General features: G+C 39.1%; 1 protein-coding gene across 1 annotated transcript in view; it reads right to left on the bottom strand.

The window, feature by feature from the left end:
• Window positions 1-2082: 2082 nt before the first annotated feature.
• Window positions 2083-27041, bottom strand: part of acap3b (ArfGAP with coiled-coil, ankyrin repeat and PH domains 3b) — a 63769-nt gene continuing 38810 nt past the window's right edge. Inside the window, exons 3-24 of the mRNA XM_044023523.1 lie at window positions 26845-26964; window positions 26069-26122; window positions 21810-21868; window positions 20500-20683; window positions 20233-20277; window positions 19103-19198; window positions 18285-18359; window positions 16322-16333; window positions 13008-13120; window positions 12346-12382; window positions 11909-12009; window positions 11111-11222; window positions 10786-11021; window positions 10064-10133; window positions 9820-9914; window positions 9004-9224; window positions 8400-8495; window positions 8095-8196; window positions 7607-7830; window positions 7244-7353; window positions 6413-6523; window positions 2083-6287 (exon numbers count right to left, since the gene is read on the bottom strand). Coding sequence (XP_043879458.1) covers window positions 6140-6287; window positions 6413-6523; window positions 7244-7353; window positions 7607-7830; window positions 8095-8196; window positions 8400-8495; window positions 9004-9224; window positions 9820-9914; window positions 10064-10133; window positions 10786-11021; window positions 11111-11222; window positions 11909-12009; window positions 12346-12382; window positions 13008-13120; window positions 16322-16333; window positions 18285-18359; window positions 19103-19198; window positions 20233-20277; window positions 20500-20683; window positions 21810-21868; window positions 26069-26122; window positions 26845-26964 — 2421 coding nt within the window. The 3' untranslated portion in view covers window positions 2083-6139. The remainder of the gene's footprint in view (window positions 6288-6412; window positions 6524-7243; window positions 7354-7606; window positions 7831-8094; window positions 8197-8399; window positions 8496-9003; window positions 9225-9819; window positions 9915-10063; window positions 10134-10785; window positions 11022-11110; window positions 11223-11908; window positions 12010-12345; window positions 12383-13007; window positions 13121-16321; window positions 16334-18284; window positions 18360-19102; window positions 19199-20232; window positions 20278-20499; window positions 20684-21809; window positions 21869-26068; window positions 26123-26844; window positions 26965-27041) is intronic.

The following is a 27041-nucleotide window of genomic DNA, read 5'->3' as shown; positions in this document are numbered from 1 at the left end:
GTAAGCTCCTTCTCCTCAACTTCTCGGGCTGGAGAGACGCGAGGACAGAAAACTCGCGAAAGACATCAACACAGGTGACGTTACCTGCAAAAGGCAACACTTCACATAAGTTCAGGGAGGAAGGGGTGGGGGGCGCAGCTGCGGGAACTGTGGAGACTGTAGTGGTTAATCTGCTGTATTGTGCTTTCCTTTAACATCATTAATACATATTTTAAAAAATAAAGATACAGGAGTGAACACTGCAATCTCCAGGAAACCAGTAACTGTTATTTTCAGGAGGAAAGAAAAGGAAAGAAACCACTGCATTGTGCACCCAAGAAACAGCAAAGCCCTCAGAAGCATAGCTTACAGATATATAGACATTTATTCCTTCAGTAGTATAAAATACATGACTAATTCTCCATTAAACAAGATTGTGGGACTATTTAAAATGTATCAGTGCTGGTTAAAATTCTCGAAACTCCTGAACATAATCATCAATAAGAAATTTTAATCAAGCAAAGGTTTTAGAAAAAGACAGCACCACCGCAGCAGCAGCAGTAAAGGGGTTAAATGACAACATGATAACATGTCCAGAGTCAAGGGCATACCGCAGGGCTTTATGTTAGGCCCACTTTTATTCACTCAATAAAATAGAAAATTCAAAATTGAAGGTTAAGAACATATATAGTTGGTAAATAATATATATTGTAGCATAATCTTGGCTGAAACAATCAGAAGTGATGCAAATACAGTTGAATATCAATGCTATTCCTCAATCTTAGGCACATAGAGCACATAAAGACGACATAAAGTCGTTTTGGTGATATTATGAGGTATTTGATCTATGGTGTTTAAGTTTAATTTACAACTATTAAAGCAAACTGTCTTAGAGTAGCTAGCTAGCTTACCTTTAACATAAATGGTTTACCAATTAGCTAGCTACTGTAATACAGTTAGCTTTAATAGTTAAGTTAAATTTAAACACCACAGATCCAATATCTACCTCATGATATCAAAACGTACTTGACTTTATGTCGTCTTTATGTGCTATGTGCCTAAGCACAATGTTTATATTTGTATATGTCTATGATACAGTTTCTCTAAATCATCCAACATTTCCACTTACTTCCCATACATTTCTACAGAAAGCTTCCCATATGAAAATATTTCCAAAATTCTCAATATAAAGTTCCCATGCAAAGTTTCTGAAAATTTACCTGAAGCCTACCAGTAATTTTCCGCCACCTTGGAGCCCTCACAAAATGTCAAATGCTAATTTTAATATTTAAACTGATGACAGCCATTACATGCCGTAATCAACATTATCAAGGAAGCTCCAAATGATTTCCAACAGAGAGAGAAAGAGTTTGTGTGTGCTTCAATGACAGAAGGTGATAGATGGACACACCCTGAAGATCATCCCCAGACCACCAAAGCAGACAATCACCGTATCACACTAATCCCTCTAGTTAAGACGGCCCAGGAGGCTTCACTCACTCTATCCCGAACATCCTTGGCTTTAATTCTCCTGCTGCCTGGGGCAACCCCTGTGGTAACAGAAGCAATGATACGTCATCAAAATGTTTATTTGCACAAGTGGACATGTGTTGGCTGCATTTAGTGTAAGGTGAGGAATTAGGCATATCTGGAATGTGAGAAGAGTTTTTTTTATCAGGGATGGTGTATGAATGCTAATAAGATCACATATAAATGTTTAACACACCGGGAACACTGAATTATTCAAGGCACAATGTTGTTGCTACAGGCTGGGAACGATATTTAATACCCATGAGATATTTAAAGATCTTTAAATTAAAAGTGTTCTTGTGCACACCTCATTCATATATACTGTGATTCCCAAAGAATGGGTCAGGACCCTTGTGTCCCCAAACAAATTTACGGAATGTTAGTTAAGCTTTATGTGTATATGTTTTAAAAGACATGCATAAAATGAAGCTGTAATTCATTTACCAAACGTCTCATTTGTTTACCAATTCAGAATGATATTGTTACAGAAATGGCTGAAAAATTATGGTCAAATTTGCTCTTATCAAGATTTATGATGTAGCATCTTTAAAAAGTGGGTCCCCATATAGAAAGTGTGGGAAACATTGATTTAATTCACCATTTCATTGCAGAGAATAAGTCAAAAGTTAGAAACACCAGATTATATTGTGAAAAACAGTATTCTCCCAACATCCAGCAATACTTTAATGGATAGACATCTAAAAAAAAAAGTCCAACTTTTTAAAAATAGAACCATTTCAAATGTATTGCTTTAATGTTGAGAGAATGTTACAGATCAGAGATGAAACAGGAAACAGAAATGAGAGCAACAAGCAGGAAGCCGGGTTAGTTCATCCAGAATTTTTCAGTTTTATTGTATGTATTTTTACTTTGTTTCCCCTTCAGTGCTTCTAAACACGAGAAAGAAAGTATTCCAAAGATATTGAAATGTTATTGAACAGAAGACGTTACAGGTCTGTCTGATAGTTGTTGTTTTTTTGTTATAAGTAAAAAGACAAACATGAAATAGATCAGACAGTCAGGATCCGTGATTGAATGCTGAGCGGCAGGCAGTTGGCTTTGAGTTGAAATACATAAGTGTACTATTTACAGCATGTTTGTTTTGAGCAGCACCTTTAACCACTCCTATGTCAAAACACACACAGACAATGGACACAACATTGAATACATCTGCTAGAGCAGTTTGGTCACAGTAGCTTCACATCACCTGATAGACTGGTTCTACTTGCAGCACATTGAACTAATGCAGAATCTCACCTGCCACATCAAAATCTGTCAGGTGGTGAGTCACAACTCTGTGACCTCTTTTGAACACGCGAGTACATCAAAAGTGTTTTCATCACTGTGTCACTTCACAAAGCATGGTGTAAGACTATGCTGTATCTACTCGGAACAGTTTCATAAAGAAAGAAAAAACTGTGTTATCATACAACAATGTCAGACACTTTCCCTTTAAAAAAATCTTTGGCAGAGGAAAATAAAACCCACGGCAGAAACAACTGTAAGTTTTCGCGAGTAAAAAAACAAAACCAATATGACAGGAATGAGGAAGCCGCCACAGATTTTGTTTGTGGTAAGAAGGATGGCACAGAGGTGTCATGGCGATGCATGCTTATTCCACTGGACTGCACTGTACGCCGTGGTCAAACCAGAGAAAATTGTTTCATCATGCTTATTAATGTAAAAGATGTCGAACTTCCGAAAAAAATTCTGGAGTGGCATGCAGAGAATATGGTCAGCGTTAAAGGTGATATATGTAAGGAATGTATAATATTAAGTCATAAAAGGACCATGATGTTGCTTCAGGCAAGGCAAGGGGACATGTTAAATCAAAAGATTAACAATTTAAATTTTCGTTTGTGGGCCGTAAATAACAGCCTAATAACACAATGAGTCGCCCTTTGACACAGCCAACTGCAGCTGCAGGGTCATAAATGTCCAATGTTACCAAACCTAAAAAGCCTCACTACTCCTCTCAAAAATGACTTGACCAAAGAGACAAAATGAGGATCTGCAATGGAGATGCGTTAAAATTATGTATGTTGCTGACATGGCCGTCAGGCACAGAATACACTCCGCCTACCAAGTAAGGGCACTGACCCAGGGCTTTACCATTCCAAACCGTACCAAACCGAGCCGTACTATGATGGAAACATGGCATAACTCTCACTCAGGTGGGTATTAAAGGAACATAATCTTTTTGAAGACTATTATTGTTGCCTTGTCTCCAATCATGTGATAATTCTCTGCTATCTCTGTCTGTCGCCGACACGTAAAACATTAATCAAATTGGCTAAAAGATTTTGAACATAAAACAGAAGGTGGGACAGTTATGTGTGTGACGCCAGGTATATGTGCAATTCATGTTAAGGAAAGTCTGACAACCGTAGCCCGCAATGTTTACAATTAATGTGCAGTAACCGTTTTGAAAACTAAAGGTCACTGCTGTACATATTTAACATATATCACCTTTAACCAGTGTGGGAATACAGAAATGTACATGTCCTTTTACCCCACAGGCAAGTAGACTGTTCAAAAGTAATGTCTCTCCACAGGTTCTGTCAAATGGATGAGTATTTACAACAAAACCGAGGGAGGGGTTATTTCCCAAGAAATTTTCTGCAATTGTCAGGGAAGAAGTCAACCGTTTATGGGCTATCTGTTTTGATTCACTCCTTTACTGCACTGCAACACTGCCACGATTGTGTCTGCACATCACCTTAACAACTCCATCCTCAAAAGAAACCAATAACTAACTGTGAGTCATTTAAATAATGATACCCCGCAACTACAATTTCCATAGCAAAGGCAGTAAAATCTCTATCAGTGGTTTGTCTGAATGCCAAAGTTGTACACATTTAAATCTAAGTCCATTCTAAAGTGGAAATGAAAGCACAGTCTTTCATGGAAGTGCTATTACAAGGTGTAATTTGAACACTTAGATTAAAATGACAATCATTAACAGAAATGCAGATGAAAACTGCACCCAAGAAATGCATTGCACTGGTCCTCTGGGGAGATAAACATAAATATAAACGAAATAAAATAGACATATAGATAAAGATATACAATAACACAAGTGGACAAGAACAATCTAAAAAAAAAAGCTAGCTCAATAAAAAATAAAATTATATAATACTAAGAATGGGAAAAGTGCACAGTTTCTTTTTTCCTTTACATAGTGTATCATATTATGATATATATTTTTTTTACTCTTTCAGTGACACATGCACTCCTTTACTCTCCTGTTTACTCACTTGCTCACTGACTCACTCACTTACCATGTCACAAACTATCTACGAGAGCAGGTGAGGGTCTCTTCCCCATAAGCCCTTCAGTATTTCTGTCACAGTTTCACACTGAATTCCCCTCCTGATTCCTCTGCATACACAGGAAACTACTCGACCCACGTTTTTCCATAAGCAGTGGCACACATGCCATTTTTTTTTTCACCTCATGCCACAGCATAACACATTTAAAAGATTACCCATGTAACTTCTAAATATCTATATTTACATCTCTGATTGAGAAGAGCTGGTTATGCTGGATGTCACAGAAGGTTTGGATAGATATGAAGTGATGGGGGTTAGTACAGTTGTTCAGAGGTCAGAGGTGTTAGATAACCCCACATTCTCGCACAAGAGGTTATACCACGTTTGATAACTCTGTAAAGGTCCAGTGTGTAAAAATTATACACTAAAAAAATGTTTAAACCCAGGTTTTAACATGTTTGTGACCAGTAGGAATGTGTTTAATCTGCATTCACTTCCGTACAAAGCAAGCCTGCGAACTGGGAACACCAGACATGGTGATTTTGTCTTGTCTTCATTTCTGGTAAAGATGCAAAATGTAGAGAATCGCTATTTATCGCTATTCGCTTTATTGAAAAAGAGTCGCTAGAGGCGTCCGAATGCTCGCAATATATAGACATATAGAAATACAGAGTCGCTAAGTTGGCAACACTGCTTGAAAGTTGGAAAGGTGGCTTTCACATACCAGAAAAGATGCCATTCTCCTTTGTTTGTGTACTAGACTTCAGCTTCAAAATGCAAAACACGCTCTTGCTAGTTGGTCCATTTTTGCTGCTGTGGAATTATGGCGGCCTCCGCAAAGCTAGGCCCTTGGCTAAAGTACACATGACAAAAATTATTCTAAGGCTAAGAAAACCAAACTACTGTTTGTTAGATTATTTTCGAATATTATACAATATTGCCTCCTGAATGTTACACACTGGACCTTAAAACAACCCACCATGTGTGTGTGTGTGAGATGGAGCTATCATAGCATGGCAGGTGCTGAGTCATGGCAAGCAGAGACATGGTAATGATGCAGAGAAATGAAGGTGGTGACTGTATCATCAGTCAAGTTAAAAAGGTCCATCAGGGGTCTCCCTATGACACCACACACCCTCATAATGAGCAAGTGGTACGCTCCGCTCTTAGCAGACGCCCTGAAGAAGTTCCCCATAAGCCTTGATCTACACGAGTAACTGAGATCAGTGTCTAGGGGCAACTTTGTCTACAGGGTCACTTTCCGTTTCCAGTCAAGAGGAATATATACCATAGTATGTATATACTGTATATATACTGTATGTATAGGGCACAAGCTATGCTCCTGGATACAGAAGTGACTAGCATTCATCTATCGTGAGGCAGATGAATTCTTGGATGCACTTCCTATACTGCTGCTCAGTGGGGCTGCTGCTGTGGTATTGACCTGGTTGACCCAACGGAGGCTCGGCCTCTCGCATCTCCTCGTTCATCCGCGCTAGACGCAATCTGTTGAGGAGAAACAAGGAGGGAGAGTTTTCACTTTGGATTGCAGTAACAGTTTTGAATTGTTGTGGCCACTGTTGTATGTATTCTATATACATCACCATCAATACAAAAAAAAGATGATTTACAGTGTGACGATGTCCGCATTGGCAGCTTTCACAGCAATGCTTAGTGGGTCGCGACCCTGCTCATCCACCTCTGTCTGTGACGCTCCTCTCTTCAGGAACAGACACACCTGACTGTAAAATCGACAGAATCATACATCAGTTGTTTAAAAGACAGAGACTGTGGATGTTATGTTTATAGAGGCCGTCGTGTTTCCATGTCAACAAAACCACGAAGACATTTATTGCTCTGATTTTTATCTTCTTTTAGTGGTGACAGGGTTTGAATACATGTCAGTCAGATCCGAGACTAAGCCTTTGTATTCTTGCCATATGGGGCTGCAGCTAATCAATCCATCTGTTATTAATCGATGACTAGATGAATTGTCAAATATTTCGAGAATTGTTTATTCTGTCTTAGAGTTTTTGAATAATTAAATCAAATTTTCTGATTTTTTTCATCTTCTTGAACGTTAAATGCTTCATTTGACAAAGAAAAACCTTTTGGTTTGTGGACAAAACCGACAGATCTATTGCCGTATCTATTTATTATAGTATTTGCCAAAGGAAGCTTCTGTCTTATAAAAGAATGTTCCGCAGCCAGTGAAACGTGAACAGTCGAGTAATCTTTGTCACATATCAGTGAAGGTAATTCCACTCAACCCTGACTGTGTTTTGCGTAGTCAGGCATGATACAAACGCACGTTTTAGTTTCACATTGTTAGGTCAAATCCAAAACGACCTACTCTGGTAAAATTCATGTGATTTTTTTTTACCCTTAATCAATTATTTGCAAAAGTGCCATTCGTGTATTAAGACACTAGTGAAGAGTATTTATCCTGAGCTTCTTCTTACCCTGTGTGTCCCAGGAAGGTGGCGTGGTGCAGCGGTCCTCTGCCTCTCATGTCCCTCTGATTCACGTCAGCACCATTCTGTAGCAGGAACTCGCAAGCAATGAGAGAACCCTGTTCCACAAACAGACATCCTTTTAGTTATTTTAGTTAATTTGCTCTCAATGTATTTTACCTAGTTAAATATTGGTTAAATACAAAATAAATTCATTAAAACCCATAATTTTGTCCATAGTTTTTGGCATTATTAAATAAAGGTATAAGGGAATAACATCAACATGTTGAGAGAGTTAACATCGTGTGAACTCCTCTGAAAATGATTGAAAGCTTGAATACATTGGCAGGCTGGACAAACACAGTGTCTCACCCCGATCACGGCCTGTATGAGCGGCGTTTTTCCCTCCTCCTCTTCACTTGCGGCGTGGACATCAGCGCCGTGGGCGACCGCCTCGGCCATGAGAGGCAGGTTGTGCAAACGTGAGGATCGGTAGAGAAGCGCCCCGGGATGCAGCTCTCTGGGATCCTCTGGGTCTGAAGACGTTTCCTGTTCGATCTCCACCTCACCGCTGGAGGACTCCTCCGACTCCTCCTCTACAGGGAGGTAAGGACGAAAATGTTACACATTGGACCTTTAAGTTGTATTATCTGTTGTTTTAAAGGGACATTTTTCATCTTTGACATAACCTTTTTAGTGGGACAGCTAAGCTTTTAGTTGAAATGCAGATAACACAGCAGGTAACAAAGCAATAAAACAGCAACCAGTTTGGTTATTGCAAGACTTAACCTGTGTTTTCCTGTATTTAACCTTGATTTTCTACACTCACGACACATATTCTCCGTTAAACTCACACTTACCTTCTTCTGTGACACTGTCCACCACAGAGCCAAAAACCAGGATGTCAGTGCTGCCGTCAGTGCTTCCTCCAAGGCCGCTGTCACTGCTGAGACCTGCGGGGCCAAGTATCGCCGAGCCACGGACACGTTAGTCACGATATTATATTACAGCAAATTACTGCACGTGTCACACAGCATCGTCGTAGGACAACAAAATGAACAGAAAACATGTATTTGCAATAGGACACCAGTTACTGAGTCTACAGTGTTATTGCAGGGTGTGTGTGTGTGTGTAGATGTGTGCACTGACTGTGTTCTGGACTTACTGCGAGGACCAGAGCCAGTGTCAAAGTAGGAAAACAGTGAGTCCAGCTCATCTGGACAGAACAGGGAGTCCCGGCGAAACTTTGCTGCAGCAGCTGCTGCCAAAAGAGCAGAGAACCACAGGATTTCAGTCTCTCTTTCTCCACAACTGTAATATCTGTGTGACATATTCACCATTTACTCGTCCCCCAGACACTTCTGAACCATCTGCTCTTAAACTCACATGACTCCACAGTCAGGAGAGAATGTAGCATTTAAAATTGCAGATGTCAAGAAAAAGACTCTGCTTGTCTGTGAACACCGCCAGCATTGTCAAACAGATCCAGCACTCCCAGGTTTTGCCTCAACATGCTGAATCAGCTGTAAAAGGCTGACTAGACTAGAATCGACAAGAGCACACAGTGCCACACATGCCGCCTTGGTGAAAGTAGACGTTTAGCATAGACGTTTAGGTGGTACTTGGTTTAAAAGGTTTGAGAACCCACTGGACTAATACGTACAGATCTATATTAAAAAAGTCCAGTTTTAGTCAGACTAATGCAATCATTTGCTGTTTTTCAGATGTAAACGCACTGACAGAGGACATAAAAACTATATCTCACTCACCTGCTGAGAGGTTTGCAGGTGAGGCGCTGCCTGGCTCGTAGCGGTGGTACTTCCTGCGGGCCTTGTTGGGGGCGCGGACAGAACTGCTGTGTCGCTGGCACTTCTTCACCGTCCAGGGGCGGGACTTCCTCTCACCCTCCACTAATGCCTCGCTGCCGCTCATTTTCTTCAGGAAGCGCTTCTCCACATATTTGGACTTGATCCAGGCTTCCTTCTCCTGCCTGAAAGGAGATGAACGAGAGACTGATCGCTTTACATCCTAAGTAATGATTATTTTCATAATTAATTAATTAGATTAATCAAGTAAAAAATCAAGAAAATCTGAAGAAACTGCGTTTAAGTGTTTAAAAATTAGGTTTCAAATCATATAAAATTCAGCAAAAAAAGAACTTTGACCTCATTCTATGCATGCTTCACTGCTTACATACTTTAGTGAGGACCAAAGCAGGTGAACACTGCAGTTCCTTAATTTATGTGAAGGCAACATTTATCTGTAACAGCAACAAGTTTTTCCTTGTATTTTTATTTATAATCTTTAAATATCATCATCAGATTGTTAATACTTAAATAGTTAAAACATAAAGATGGATTTCTATTTTTTAGAAATGTGTGTGTTAATGTACTGAAATAAAGTATATACTCAATAAAGTATAGTAGAATATTAGTCTTGTCGATTCTACATATTTTAATGCAGAAATTATACATCCTCGCTTCAGAGTGGAGTTTACTCTATAGGCAAAAGTATTAACAATGGAATTGGAACCACGGCTAGTTTTGTTTCCTATCCTAATATTAATCACAGAGAAGAAAACTGACCTTGAACTGGAGGGTCCAGGTTTTTTTGCTCCTTGTTCCTCACAGCCTCCCTCATAGATCTGGTTAATCACAGTGTTCCCCAATTCACACATCAGCTAAATGTGGGAAGAGGCAGATGCAGAAAGGGAACATATATATACATATATAGTTTTAAAATTTGTTTCAGCAAAGCACAAAAAATATCATCAAACTGCAATTGGAAATAAAAGGAGAAACAGTTTGCACATGTTTTGAAGACACACACCTTCAGTAACTCTGGCTCCCATGAGTCTAACGTCAGTGAACGCACTTTAGAGCAATGAACGCCTAAACTCCTGAAAGAAACAAGGAGGACAGAGGAGGAAAGAAGTTTATGTCACGATTTCAGCACATTTTCACATTGACAGAGTCAGACTTTTCAGTTTCTCTTCACTGTGGAGACTGAAAATCTCTACAGCAACGACTCATTACTGAAGCACCAACGTAAATCCAGTTTAATTTCCTATAGTTTTCCTTTAATTCACCTTTTAAGAGGGTAGGCATGTTCACATCCAAGATACTTCAGATCTGCAATCAACTGGATTTGAATCCGATTTCAAGACTGTGGTTGGTAATCAATGTTTTTGCAAATGCTTATTTTTAGTTTAGTTTTTTATTATATATATAGAGTATTTGCCCGGGGCAAGATGCAAAAAGGTCATAATAAGTATTGTGTCATAAAACCGAGCAAAAGATGTCATTTTAAAAATGTATTAGGACAGATGAACAACCATCCCTGAAACAAATATAACAGTCTACAAGAAAGTAACCTGAATTTCAAAATGCTGAGGTTGGATGCAGTTAGTGTGCCAAATAGCCAACACATAAACATAACATACATTTATTTCAGAAAATGTTAGTTTTTGTTAACTATAATAACCTGGTTGGTGATGTGACCGCAGCCATACAGAGAGTAATGTGGCGGTTTGTTATTGTTGGTGCACGTACCTGTGGATGCCCGAGCACTCGATGCAGAGCAGCACTCCCAGGTTGATGGAGGCCCAGCATGGAGAGGTCTGGCTGCAGTCGCAGCACAGCTCGTTGCCCGGCAGGCTCTGCACCCTCTGAAGGAGGCTTTCTCCTCCTCCTCCCCTCACTCCTTTATCCCCTCTCTCCCCTCTGTCTCTGGGCTCGCTGGCGGAGTCGATGCTGCTGGTGGAGGGCGACGCGGTGCGGTCCAGACGCTGCAGGGACAACAGGAGAGGCAAATTCAGAGACAGAACAAATGGTAATGAAACATAAAACGCGTGAGTGCGTGTGTGTGTGTTCATACCTCTATGTAATAGTTGTCAGTGATGTCTTTGTAAGCTGAGGCGATGCTTGCCTGCACGGCCTGGATCCAAGCCTGCCGCAGCTTCTCAGACTCCGCCTGCAGCATACAGCTCCTTCAGAGTGAGACAGAACATGTGTGATGATGTTTCACCCAGAACATTAACGCGGCTTTTTTGGCCATTACTATATATTACTATGTCCATTACTAAGTTTTTCTTTATTCTACACACACACAACACAACTCCTTATATGGACATCCTGGGGGTGTGTGTTTATAGGTTACATATTCAGCCTTTACAAAGTGTGTTTTTTCGTCTTCTCATGTGTTGTTGAGTCACAAAACACAAAACAGAAGTCACAAAACAGACAGTTTTTATTTTATATTTGTTCACAGAAACGAGCCAAGTGAATCAGATTGTCGAGGTTGTGCTGAAAAAAAGGATATAAGACACTATATTGCATGTTATCTTATGGCCTCATAATCCTATTTCATTAAATAGGATTGAATTAGTGAAATTTGTAAATATGTCACATTTCAAAGTTCACTGGGCTCGTTTTTATGAACAAAAGAAAAGAAAAACTGTCAATTTTGTGACTTCTGCACAATTATTGTTTTTTTCTTTTTAAATAAAAAAAACACATTTGTAAAAGCCTGAATATGCGACCCATAAACACACTCACCCAGGATGTCCATATAAGGAGTTGCATATTATTCCCACGGCAATTTACCATGGGTGCTCCATGAGCACAATGGGTTAAAGTAATAAATGTAGTTGAGCACACACACACACACACTTACTTGGTGGGAGAAACCACCTCAAAGCAGAACCTCCTCTCATTATCTTCACAGGGTTTGACTGAGCACAGCCTCAGGTCTTCCACCACCACGGTCAAAGAGTCCTGTCATTGACAGAGAAGACGGTCACAACTGTTAAAGTTAACAGACTAAACCACCTCTCCTTCAACGTCCAGTTTGTAAGAATTAGTGGCATCCAACGGTGAGACTACAGACTGTAAGAAATGAACGACGCCTTCCCTCACTGCTCCCTTTTTAAAGAGCATCAGGAACTACGGAGGCCTGAGAGAAATTTAAATAATGCACTATTTTGGCCTCTTGTGAATGTAAGCATCTGATATTGAAAATGCATGTCACTGTTCTTCACCAAAATGCAAATTGATCATAAACACACGGTCAAACACAAAACAAAATCAAAACTTATAAAATTCAAACTGTACCTTGAGTTTCTTCTGGTAAACCAGTTGGCTATTTTGTCTAAAGGGAAGAAGGTATGAATTTAGTTCAATTAATGAAAAACAAATGTTTATATCATGAACTCTGCTCTGTTACTGTGTTCACTGCAGTGGTATTTAATGCACATTTATGTACAGTACAACACAGTTATTAGAATAGATAGCAAATAGATTTAATTCACCTTTTAATGCCTAAATTTGAGCCGACTTCTTCTCTGAGAAGTCAGAAATATTTTTGTCTGTTTGTTTGGAAAACAGCACATTTGAAAATTCATGGATATATACATATTCTAGTATTAAAAATGTAATTTTGGTTTAACAGCTTCTACAAACAGTACTTGTGTATTAACCATTACAGAAACATAAAAAATAATTGTCATTGTTACTAATTCTGTTAATTTAGGGCAGTTGTGGCTTTGAGTGGTGGTCTAATAAATTGTTACTGACTGATTTCTCATTTTTAATTTCATTTAAATTCATTTTGGGATCTAAGAAATAAGTGTACATTTTTTAATTTTGGCAAATAAAAACCCACTGTTTCCTCGTCTTCAAATTTTCCTACCAATAACACTGACAATAAATACTGTGTGTATCTACTGGTTATCCTCCTGGCTTGAATTATTAGATGATGTTATGCTTTCTTTTACCTGTTCCAGGTCTTGAAAGCATTGCTCGCCCTCTTGAAGAGGTAGCCCTCCATGACCACACCATTGGGAGCATCCACATTAAATTCCAGCTTGGGGTCATCATAGGAAAAGTCCTGTGAGGAGAACACACAAGTGTGTAAGTGTGGGGGATGAACTCACTTTCAACTGTGTGAAATAACTATCGGGGAGTCACAAGTGAGCCTGTTAGAGTCGATCAATCAATCAGTCAATCAATCAATCAATCAATGTGTCCTTGGGCAAGACACTTAACCCCACATTGCTCCTGACTGGTTTAAAAGAGGAGTAATAGAAAATTCCACAAGACTAGAAACAGCAGGAATAAAATACACAACAAAACAGTAAGGAAAACCAATAAAATAAGAATCAGTAAAAACAGAAAACGTACAATTAACCCTTTAACACCGAGCGTATCGTGGACAACACATTTACACAAGCGTACTTTGCATTATCGTGACTACGTGACGCGAAATTCCAACGGTTTCTGAAAGCTGAGACGTTGCACATCAAAGTCAACATGTGGCCTGTACATCCAATCATTTCCATTTTTTGGCCTGTTTTTGCACATTGAAACAAAGACTTATTTGCTATTTAAATGTGTTTTATACTGTTCATATTTCATATTTAGCACGCAAAATCTGATGTACAACTAGACTACACTAGTATTTTAAAGTTTTCACATGCAGTCAATAAATTGCAGATAACTGCCAGATATTGAAAGTTATTCTGGAAAATGGACAAAAGCCCTTACTCACAGGATTGTGTCCTGGCCCCAGAACAGAAGCAAAGTGTCACTGTGCTACTGAATTTTAAAAGCCATAATATATTGGGGGGGGAAAAGCAACATGAGAGCAATGTTTCCATGACTACAGGGATGGCTCAACACCACTTTTTTGCATCTGAAACAACACTGATATCACAAGCAGAGGTTTTCGCTCAGTCGACAGATTGTGCGCCAGGTCATGTGACGTGTGTATTATTTGACTTCACATCTCGACTGTCTATCTCTAACATCGACTCCAAAACAAGCATCTGTTCTCCACAGTTAACCTGCAAAGGTTTGTGTGTCCACGTGTCAGCTGACACCTGTGGTACACAGAGCTGATGCTGCCTGCCCTGGGACATGAATAACACTGATTTAAATGACTGTCAACACCACAGCGCTTTTAATGACTTCAGAGAACGTTAAATTGACATGAATTAAAACAAGCTTTCTGTTTTTTCAGCTTCTTAAATGGGAATATTGTCCGGTTTCTTTGCTCCGTATAACAAAGAAATCATTAAAACTGAACTATTTTTGGTTTATGGACAAAAAAAAATGTCTTGTTTTTGTCCACAAACCAAAACCTTTTACTTTTAATGATTTATTTGTTACATGGCGCAAAGAAACCAGGAAATATTGACATTTAAGAAGCTGAAAAATCATAAAGCTTGATTTTATTATTTAAAAAAAATGCTTTCAAACCGAATAATCGATAATCAAAACAGTTGACCATTAATTTAGTAATCGATTAACTTAAATTAAATTGTTGCCCTAGTGAGGAGACTTTACCATGCAGAAGCCATATAAGTTTTATTACACCTAAGCAACAATAAAGATAATTCCGATTGTGATAAATATTCATTAAATTAAAAATGTGAAAATAAAATAATGAACACAGTAAACAAGGAAAATGAACTGACGTATAACAATTATATAAGTGATATTTCTCACCAGTGTTTGGTCCAGTCTGCCAAATATCCTCATCCTCACCACACTGCCATCCAACAGCATTTTCCACTAACAACACTAACAACTTTAATAACTTAAATAAATAAACAAGTGAGCTATTTTTAACTCTATATCATCATATACGTTATTCCCTTGAAGCAAAGACACACGTGTGCGTCCCACAGCTCGTGTCGTGCCTTCACTCCACTCCACGCCACCAGTGGACTGCTGGGCCGCGCGGACCTGGCGCTCATTATCATACAGCTGTCACAGAGAGTGACCCGCTGACCTTGCCACGGCTGCCGGAGATCAAACATTTGCTGTCCCTTCTTCTTCTTCTTCCTATTCCTTCGCTTCCTCATCGTCGTCCCGACCCACACCCACGATTTAGGGCTCTCCCTCTGACCCCGTGACCCCCGCAGCTCCTCTCAAAACCGGGGTTGCTGTTGTTGTGTTTTTTGTCACCCTCACTTTTTGGAGCAGTCAGCTTTCCATCTGTCTGCGGCTCTCATCACTGTTCTTCCTGTCTAATCAAGCTGACATTATTGCTCCCCAAACACCAGCGCGGAGGCCCCGCTCTTCCCACCTTAAATCAGCCACGACGGTGGAAGAATGCAGCGCCCACAAGTATCCACACACACACACACACACACACACTGGTTTCCATCACTTCAGAGGACATTGCATTAACTTACATTCATTTCCTGAAGACTTACTCTAAACTTAACCATAACTACTACTGGCTTAATCCTGACCCTGACCCTAACCTTAACTTAACCCTGACCTCAGACTAACTTTAAAACACGTCTTCACCTTAAAATGTAGTAATTCAATTTATGGGGACATGACTTTTTGTCCGCATAAGGAAGACAAGTGCCCATAATATGACTGTGGAAACTGATTTAGCAGGTACACACACTGTTTCTCTCCACTGATGCCTAGTGTTTGCTCATTGTGTGAACTGTTGGGTTTCTCTTCTCTCTATAATATTGTAAAGGTTTTTGTCTTACTATGTACAGTGCCTTGAGATAATGTATAATGTGATTTGGCACTATACAAATAAAATTGAATTGAACAAAGCTCCAGAGACAAGGTCCAGACCTTGTCCAGACAGGGACAGTGATTCCCACGAGATTGCCCCCATGCCCCGGAATTTACACAAGGAAGAAGTTCACAAGAAGCAGAGATTGCACACACAATTGGTACATGTGATGTGCAGTGTTTCTCACAGATGCACTATCCTCATCCTATCTCTAACTCCATCTCATCTCCAGACACGCACACGCACACACACACACACAGTGTCTCCACCCCAACAATAGATTCCTGCCGCTGAAGCATGTGACGGCCATTGAAACACACAGAGAGAGAGACATCTGTTGGTGCACATTTTATGAGGTACCACTTTAAGTGCGGGGTAAACCTGGAGTTTGATGTAAACATAAGAGAACACAGCAGATGTATATGTGAATATACGTAAGAAAGTTATCTGTATGAAGAGGAAAGAAATCTGAAAATCTATTAACTAAGCATGGAGACATGTAAAGATATATACAGTATATATAAAATGAATAAATAAACTCACCTGCATCAGAGTCTGGTGGTGAAATAATGTGGTCACAGACAGTGGAACAGCAGAGAGAGGAGAAGAAGAAGAGAAAGAACGTTAAACTTAACATGAATTAAATAACTTTTTTTCTTTCTTTTTTTTAAACATACATTAACAATGTTATTAATAAAAAATACAAATTACTTGTACATACATAAGAAATAGATATGATAAAATGCTTTTATCCTTTTTTAACTTGTGTATGTATATAGTGTTTTTGTGAATGTATGTGTACATGTATATATTCTTTCCAATTATTATTCAGTTATTCATTTTAAAACTTTTTTTTTTGGTTATTTTACATGTACAGATATAGTGCTTTAAGTGCAATGAACAATTAAATGCGTGCAGAAAATACACATCATGTGATAATTATCCTGATACTTCTTGAGGCAAGGTGTTCCATGCAGGCCTGAAATTTAATCCTAATCTCCCGCTCTGTCTTGTTGCCTGACAAGGCAATTCCGCAGAATGGAGACAAAGGATCTTTCTCTGAATCTAAAAAATGCATCTCACAACAAAAACTTATCTTAGTTTTTCATCAAACGTCTCATTTTACACACAAAAAACGTTCCGTGGCATCTACTCTTTTAGATCTTATCAATATTATTTAACAAAGCACTGAAATAAGTTTGCAAAATAACTGAAACGTAAATTTTAAAGTGGGAAAGCTGTTCCCACAAAGAAAGTTTGGCTCATACTGTGTATTTCTGGTCATTCTTTCAATGCCTCCTGCACAGATGCACATAAATCATCCAGCTGTTACCGAAAGAGATGCCAAACGTGGAGGTTTCTTTGGCTCCTCCGTCTGATCGATTCAGTTGCCAAGTGAAGGCACTCGGCCAAACAAACCTAATGGCCCGTCAGCCACCTTTCCACCTGTACAAGTGTTTCCTGGAGGCTTTATATTTTATAAAGACACTGAAGACACTGGCATTTTTGATTAAGATGACAAACTGTTTTAAAAAAAAATTGGATGTGGTCTTCAGGAAGTGGGAGTTATAGCCACCAGGGTGCGACACCACTGGTGGCAAATATGACTCGGTTTATACGGAAGTGTATGAGAAAATTAGTCTTTTTCCTGGTCTCAATCCCTAGTTCTAATCTCTTCTTCAATAAATAAAAAACATAGCACATATGAGTGGACACTGTGGGATCGGCCAATAGGAGCCTGGTCGCACGTGATGTCTGTGAATTTGCGGTTTCAAAAACTGACTGATCAAATGACCAATCTTCACAGTGCAGCTTTGTTTAACAAATGGAAGACTGGTGCATTTAAATATTATGGTCTATGGCTGAAACAATGACTCAATTAATCGATAAACTATTTTGATAGTGTTCTTCTTAATAATGAAAACAATTTTTTTTCTTAAATGTGAACAATTTTCTGGTTTCTTTGCTCCGTATAACAAAGAAATCATCAAAACTGAATCAAGACGTTTGAGAACATCATCATTTCCAGCTATCAACATTTTCTTTGGGATTTTATGAACCAAATGCTTAATCGAGAAAATAATCGACAGATTAATCAGTTGTGAAAATAATTGTTGTCTGATGTTGTCTGCCTGATGTTGTCTAAGGATTATAATCCTAAAGAAAACATGGGCAGAGACAAGACCAGGGTTAGCAGTGGTCTTATATAGTGGCATTTCCACTAAATGGCTCCATGTTTGCTCATTTCACCCAAAACTTGACACATATATTATGTTAGAAGTGTTTTGTTTTTTTACATGAATCTGAATAAACACATTTCCTAAACTCACTGCTTGTTTTAAAGTGAAAAACTACAGCATAAAACAATCTGCAATTTAAAAAAGATTGCTCATTTCAGGGCCAAGTGGATATATATAATCTTTCATGTTGGCAGCAGAATGTAATTCTGTCGGGAATAAGAGGTTAATGTGTGTAGGAAGATAAAAGTGCTGTGTTGATGTCTCACTCTCTGCTGGATGATCGCGTGTTTATGCTCCAAATCTCGCTTCTCCATGGCCGAGTCGATGACCAGCTGATCCAGCTGCACGGAGAGGAGGACAGGAGAGAACACATAAAAATATATTCCTATTTGGACAGTTTAACAGGAAAAAGCAGAAGAATATGAGTAGAAGGCAGGAACATTTTAGTGGTTGCAAAATTACAACAAAAAGTAACAGTTCTAAACTTAACCAAAAAAAATATTAACATTTGATCATTTGAGAAAAGAAATTCTATTAAGTTGTAAAACTACAGAGAAAGCTAGTTTGGGTTTTGTATCAGGGTTCTCACACCTTGGTTGACATCAAATTAAATTCCCTAAAATTAAAGGCCCAAATGTGCTGACACAGTTTAAGATGGGAGGACAACTTGGAACTTGTCCATGGCGTCCACTTTTATTGATTTGCAGCACGCTCTGCATCTGGACAAGTGATTGTCCTTGGGATCTTGGTCAAACATGTCATTTTCTTTGGTGAGACAGAGATCTTGGAATTTTCATTTCCCAGGCATCACATTGTCATTTGCTCTCTCTTGCCTAACATTACTCGCTCATTGTTCTGCACGGAATCTCACGTCAACAGTGGAGAGACACTGTCCACAACACCGCTAGTAATTACAATGTTTGATCTGTGTAGGTCTAGTCTATGTATATCGAGCAATGCAGGGCATGAAACAGTAGGTGGCGTCGTAACAAACAAGGAAGACAATATCAACTTAACTACTTTCATGAATTTCTTTTCCCCTATTGACAAACTTTCAAGGATTTCAAGGACCCTTTGTTTTTACCTGTGCTGCTAGTTTCTTCATGTAGGGGTCAATCTCATCCAAGATGTTGAAGCCCTGCTGGAACAGAGTGTACTGGGCTCTCATGAAGGACAACATCTGCAGCAGACACAAGGGACACAAAGTCACGAGTGGTCACAACATGACTCCAATACACAGTATTTAATATAATAGAGGACATACACTTTATTAGGTACAACCGTTCCAGCTGCTTGTTCATGCTAATATCTAATCTGCCGATCACATGGCAGCAACTCGATGCATTTAGTCACGTAGATACGGACAAGACGAACTGCTGAAGGTCAAACCGAACATCGGAATGAGAAAGTAAGGTGATTTAATTAACTTTGAATGTGACACAGTTGTTGGAGTATTTCCAGCAGATCGGCAGGAACTGCTGATCTACATCTACAACCATCTCTGATCTGAAAAGAATACGCCCACTGCAGTGAGCTGCTATCAAAAATACCTCATTAATGCTAATGCTGCAACTAACGATTATTTTCATACTCAATTAATCTGTCAATTACTTTCTCGATTAATCAAGTAGTTGTTTATGACATTCTTAAATGTTTTGTTTTGTCCACAAACCAAAATGATTTGATGATGTCTTTGTTATATTGAGCAAAGAAACCAGATATTCACATTTAAGAAGCTGAAAAATCAGTAAGCTTGTTTTAGCAATTGACAAAAACACTCAAACCGATCGATGATCAAAAGAGTTGGTGATTAATTTAATATTCAATTAAAAATCAAATAATTGATGCAGCCCTAGTTGATGCAAGAGGTCAAAGGAGAACAGCCACACTGGTTCAAAATGACAGAAAGGAAACAGTAACTCATAAAATCGACATATACAGAAGCATGTTATGTTATAATGTGTCCTGAGTACCTAATAAAGTGGCTAATGTGTGTCAATTCAATTCAAGTCAGTTATTCAAGTTCGTCCCACACGGGACAAAAGAGCAGCAGAAAAGACAACACAGCAGAAAATACAACCAGGCAAGTGCATTAAGAGCCAGCAGTTAGTACAAATCGTAATAAAACAATACAATATGATAGGAAAAACAAGATTTTTTAAAACCTTATAAGGATTTTATGAATATATATGCAGGTACAAATCTGTTACTCACAGCATCCAGGATTTCAAACTTCTTTCTCGCCTGTAGAACATTAATCTGCAAAGAAAAACAGATTGCAGATTAAAAGAGATATTTCAGATTAGTATCAAGGATTGCATTGTTTTTGGATTAAGTTTGGGCCACATGGTTGGTGCAGTGGTTAGCGCTCTTGCCTTTGCAGCCTTTGATTAAGTTCCATCTATTGGATAGTAATACAACTGTGTGTGTGTGTGTGTGTGTGTGTGTGTGTGTGTGTGTGTGTGTGTGCGTGTGTTTCACCTGTAGTACATAGTCCAGCGCCAGGTGCCTGAAGGCTTTACGGCTGAGGATGAGGGCCTGCGTGGCCTCCTCTGCCTCGTGGACTTTGTTCCTGGGCGCCTGAGCGTTCTTCACCTGGGCCAGCTCCATGTCCTCACGGACGCGGTCAAACTGCTTTTTAGTGTCCTTGAATTTACGCACATCCCTAAAGGACAACGAGAAACATGGACAAGGAGGTCATTTACAATCCAAACACATTAAATGTGTCTATGACGAGCAGGAGAGCAGGAAGGTTGTTTTGTACATGTGACCAAATAATGTCAAAATAGCTGTTTTTCTCAATATTCCCATTGGATTTTAGACTTTGCCATGCATTTAAATCCTCTTTGAAATCTTTCTTATGACTCAATGAAGCACTGTATCAGGTTGTCAAAGTCTCTCTCCCTCTTTAAATATAAATTGTACTGTGGCTTGTTGTATGAGCCACAGTTTTACTGGCTGATTGACGTCATGTCAAAAGCATGAATGAATGAATGAATGAATGAAAGAATGGAGAATTCACACTGAATTATCTTTTACTGAAAAAAACCAAACATGAAAAGTGCACACAAACATGTTTCACCAAAAGCACGGTCAGAACTATGAAAGCATGAATGAATGAATACATAAATGGATGGATGGATGGATATAGAATTCACAATCTTTTCCCTCACATCTTTCTTCCCATCCTTAACACAACTTCTCTTTATCTTATCATTTTATATCACAAACACTTTTGAAAAAGTCAGATGTTTACTTTGTAGCTTTATTTGCATTCTTTGTATATTACGTAGACTCTAAAATTTCTACAATGAGCTAAAGTTTTTTCCAGACTTTTTCAAGACTTTCACACAAAATTCCAGACTTTTCAAGGCCTGGAAAATAGCATTTTAAAATTCCAAACTTTTTATGACTTTCATCACCTGCACCAGCACCCTGTGTGTCACTTCTGCTGCGAGTGGTCTGTCAATCAAAATGTGTCCTTGAGCAAGACACTTAACACCATGTTGCAGCATTTGCATGGATGTAAACTGTAGTGTAAAGCAGCTCAGCAAGACTAGAAAAGCGCTATATAAATACAGACCATAATACCAACTCTTCTTCTTCTGATTTTATTTGGTAGTAACGAGTAACAAAGATAGTTAGAGGAAATGTAGTTGCTAGAAATACAAATAACAAAGTAAAGTACATATATGTACATTTTCTACTTAAAGTACAGTAACAACGTATTTGTACTTTGTTAAGTTACAACACCGAAGATTACATCAGTGAATATTATGAAAAGTACTCACTCTTTAATGAAGGTGTAAAGCTGCTGCTTAATGGACCGCTGAGCCTGGTCGAACAGAATCTGTGGACGGTGAAAGAAACACAAGAGATGAAAACATGAAGACATGATAAGAGCAGGACAGGGTGAACTGTCAGGATGTGTAGTGTCCACAAAACACCACACGATGGCAGTATGAGCCGTTACACTTGGTCAGTGACAACAGCAGGAGCAGAGGAGAGGGGGAAATGGAAGAGAGATGAGGACAAACTCAGCTGCTGCCCCAACAGATTTGTAGCCTCACAGGATGCCACACGTCTTTTCCTGTTAAGTGTATACGTTTCCTGCTCTGCTTCCTTCCTCCTTTCGCCCTCCTTTCCTGCTTCCTCCCGATTTTCTGTGCATGTTGTATCTCTATGTGTATGTTAGGATCAGCAGCTGCTCTGCATCAGGACATGGACGTTTTCTTCCATCGCAACATTTCTGATCATACTCTCAGTAAAATGGCTGCTGATTAACAGATAATCCATCTTTAATGGGAGGTTAGGTTAAACTCTAGTGTCCTTACATTAAGTTTAATAAGTTTAGAATTGTAACTATCACTATATTTTTTCATTTTTGATAACATGTAAAAAATGTTTCTTATAGACTTTATTTTGTGGCTTGTGGAGGATTAGAACGCAGAGATGTACGAAATACACACGTGTTGAAATGCTTGGATTAGACTGTGACTGCAGAATATATACAACAATCACAGACTGTGGATTAAACTTTCTATTGGATTCCACCAGTTAATGAACATACACATGGAGGATTAGCCAACACACTTAGTCCTCGTGTATGTGTGTTTCATAAGTGCTCAGTGAAATATTCTGTGTGTTTTTTGTAGGACTGCAAAAGTACTTCTCCAAGACTCCAAAGGTCAACGAGGGGTCAGATTCTTTTATCCCCTGATATATCTTTATCCCTGCACCTGCAGTCACTTTCTACACGTAATGACTGTTGTTCAGTAGTGTTATTTAGTAAAAAAAAAAACATATAACGACGTGACGTGAGTCATGGGAGTGCAGACAGTTCAGTTTTGCTGCACTTAATGAAGGTTTGGTACTTTCCAGGCTGGTGTAACATAACCTACAAAATCTGCCAGTTTGACAGAACATAAGAAAATCCAACAAAAGAAAATACAATAAATAAAACCAAATCACTTCCAGCAGATAGACATTAAGAACACATGTGCACTAATCCAAATGTTTCCACCCAAACCTGTTCTGGATTATTGTGGCCTGGGCATGACCCAACTTTGAGTTGTGTATCCAAGCGCTCGTCTTCACAGGGAATAGAGCGACTAAGAGCTTGATGTCTCAATATTAATCTCTGCCGTATGTTCAGTACACACTCAAAAGTAGAAGTACTGACGCGTTCCTACTTCCTAAAAGGGTACAAATGCTTTTTAAAAGACATGTTTGTACCTTGTTTACTTGTACCAGTTCAAGTACAATGTAGTACCACAAAAGACATACAAGTACCTTCACAATACTCTGGTACAGCAGGACACAAACATGAACCACACAATAATCACTTATTGACCGTTCACTTACATGAAGAAAAACATAATTCCTGGGGTAACTGTAAAATAAGCAGTGTTTTTTACTGAAGAAAATGTTCTTGTTTACATTTTTAAAGGAATTGGTGCATATGTACTGTACCATTGAGTTAAGTAGGTACAAATGTGTTCTTTCTTTTTTTTGATTTCATTCACTTTGTAATCTCTCTGATTATCAAAATCAGAGAGGTTGTCCAAGCTCAATATTGTACTAGTGAGTTCTCCAAATGTGTAGCTACAGGTTCAGAAATGTCTGTGTGTACATGAGAACTAACTAACTAAAAACATTTCTTCTGTTTGCAAAGTGTCAACATGGCAACTTTGGAGGATTCAAAAAAAGACTATGGACTAAAAAAAAAGAGATAGAGGCTCAAAGACACATTGATGATGATCTTGCAACCAACCTTTTTTTGCAGGGTAGCTACGAATTGCTACTACATTTAATAATCTTTACTAACTTACATCATAGCCTTTGGTTTAATGGCTGTCATACACTGTGAAGTGCACTGGTCGTGTAAGACCTCAGGGATTGAGAAGAATCTTCCATTTATCAAATTCATTAAAAAAATAAACTAAAGCATGAAATTATAAGACATTATAATACAGTATGTCCACAGAAAAATATAACATATACATATAGACACAACATAAAAAACAAAAACCAATTAAACAACACAGCCTTGAGCCTTTCTTTTAACATAAACTCAAGACCTGCAATATTAGACCCAGTACTTCAGGCCGAGACATTTCACTTTAGTTTTCTCTCACAAAGAGTAAAAGCTGAGGCAACAAAATCTTAAATTCTGTGGAGCTATGTGACCCCCTACCGGGGTTGGGCACCCCCGGTTGGGAACCTCTGATCCAGAGCAGCAAAAGCTGCGCCGTGTGCAAATGAAGAAGCTACAATCTCGGAAAAATCTGCTCCAATCCATGTCAATATAATTATAACCGTGCTTAGATTTGTGGTTGGATTATGTCTCAAAGTAAAATAATTGGACTGTCGGGTGATTTTACTTTCCACTTCAGACGCCGTCTTTTGTGTCAGATGAGCTGAGAAGGTGCAGGAACGGGAATCAGTGGGTGGTCGAACAAATACGAGCTTTCCTTTCACTGTGTCTTTCCCTCCACGCTCTACATCCCTTCATTCATACCGTCTGCCAGACAAGCTATTAGTCTAATTCCTTGGTGTTTGAGTGGAGGAGTGGGAGGCCTGTGGTGAAGGGTAAGTGAGGGGGGAGCAGGAGGAGGAGGATAGATGGACAGGCGACGGAACAGAACGGAAGAGGAGAAGAAACAGGTGTTGTAGAAAACAGCTGAGTAAAATGACTGTATGATGAGGATGATGAGGCAGAAATCTGACACAACAGAAATGTAAGACATATAATGGATAGAGGGAGAGAAAAATAACAAAGTGTCATTGTAGAAGAGGAGAGAGGAGGGGATTGTGTTGCACTGTTGAAGCTGATGGATTTGATTTGATTTAAAAAGAAAGAAAAGCTCAGGGATGAACAGGCTGGAGTCTGACGGAGTGAAATGGAAAATATGGGAATAAAACAAGAGAGATTAAAGTGGACAAAATATATGTCTACAAAGTAGACATAATAACATCATATTTCTGTTAATGCCGGTTTGCCTGTGACCAGTCCAAACCCGTGGAGCATCTCAAAATGTCATAATCACATTGAGTCGTAGAAGAAAATCCCAGTCAAATTTGGGGTCAAATCCAGTGTGTTTGTGTGTGTGTTGCCATACACATCTGGTGAAGCATGTAGTTTGAATTAGACACACATGTACACTGGCCTGTGAGGTCACAGTTAAAGCCTTTGTGTGTGTGTGTACATGTCCTTAGTAGGTTGTGTGGACCATTTGTCAAGCACACCCATCTTTGTGAGGACATTTCCACAAAACTTTAACAGTTTTTTTGATGATTAAGACCTGTTTGTTTAGGGTTAGGGTTAGGCACTTAGTTGTGACGGTTAAGGTAAGGGTAAAGAGCTAGGGAATGCATAATGCATTATTATGTCCTCACTACGATATAAAAACAAGTTTTTCTGAGTGTGGACATTTTCTGGCATTAACACTGACCTTGTCAGGACCAGTAGTCCTCATGGAGACCAAAATCTGGTCCTGATGAGGCAGAATTTCTGAGGAACGGGTTAAGTTTAGGGGTAAGATTTGAATTGTGGTTAAGTTAAAGTTAGGGTTAGGCATGAACTGGTTATGGTTAAGATTATGGATAATGCTTTGTTTAGGCTGATGACTGGAGATCAAAGCATGTATATCTGTGAGGACAAATCAGAACCAAATTACTTGTGAGGACTTCGGATTTTGGCTGGTCCTCACGTTTTGTCACGGATTAAAAGGGCTGTTTTGGGGTTAAGACCTGAACTTTATGGTTAAAGTTAAAATTAGGCTTATGTCACAGGTTAGGTTAAAGGACAGAGTGAGGTATTTAGTTAGTGATGGTTAAGGTCAGGGTAAGGGCACACATTAAGTCTCTGAGTGTCTTAACTGAGGTTGCTGTACAACAATATGTATTGTGTCTTGATAGATAGATAGATAGATAGATAGATAGATAGATAGATAGATAGATAGATAGATAGATAGATAGATAGATAGATAGATAGATAGATAGATAGATAGATAGATTACTTCAGTGAGCATATTTGGGAGAAACCTACCATGTGGTAGTTGACGATTTCCTGGAGTCTCTCGCCACACTTCTCAAGGCATTCCTGCAACGTGGACAACACACAAACACTGTATACTTTAACATATAAAACAATTTAAAGACTCAGTAGTTAGTGACTGTGACACAGTTAACGCCTCCAATGTTGAGTAGAAAAGCTGCCGGGGTGACACCGACAGGAAATCTGCTCCAAATGTTTTCTTGAGAGTAAAAGCATGCAGCAGGTTTTAAATCTCACTGCACATAGCCATAGTCCACTCCCAGTATAAACATCTCCTGTGTGCATGTGGTCACATCGCTCATGTTTAAAAGAGCCAGATGACTGTGTGTCTGGACAATACTGTTTATACTTACTTACTGTTATTATTCCAGTGGGGAATCACTGGAATGTACAAGCAAAGACACTTGAGAGCCAAATTGTTGAGAAGTTGACCACCAAACATTTCTCACAGAATGTACAGGTTTGAGGTCAGTGTTTAAAACGTACAGTCTGCAAAATTCAGCAACATTTATTGGCTAAGTTGCATGTCGCAGCTGAATATCCCTTAAGTGTGTTGAGCCGTGTTTGGTAGGGTACACATTTTTTTGCGTTTCCATTTGGAATAGTATAGGAGACCTAGGGGAAGTCTAAGGACCAGGTGGAGATGGATGATGTGGCCAGGGAAAGGGAAGGCTGAGGCTCTCTGTTAGAGCTGCTACCCCCCGATATGATCTTGGATAAGTGGCAGCGATGGATGAATATATCAAGTTATATAATTTCCCACTCACTGATATCATCTCCTCCTTCTTGCACTGCTGGGACAGGTCTTTGATGCCATTCACAAAGAGTTTGTTTGCGCTGACGTAGGCCCTGCCGGCCTCGATCATCCCGCTGCACAGCTTCACCAGCTAGTAAGGACGAGAAGAGAAAAGAAGAACATTATCTTTACTTCTAATCTAACAATGCTGACTATTTTAGGCAAATT

This window comes from Solea senegalensis, linkage group LG4, assembly GCF_019176455.1.
Source record: "Solea senegalensis isolate Sse05_10M linkage group LG4, IFAPA_SoseM_1, whole genome shotgun sequence".
Taxonomy (NCBI): Eukaryota; Metazoa; Chordata; class Actinopteri; order Pleuronectiformes; family Soleidae; genus Solea; species Solea senegalensis.
This window is presented reverse-complemented; position numbering and strand designations above follow the sequence as displayed.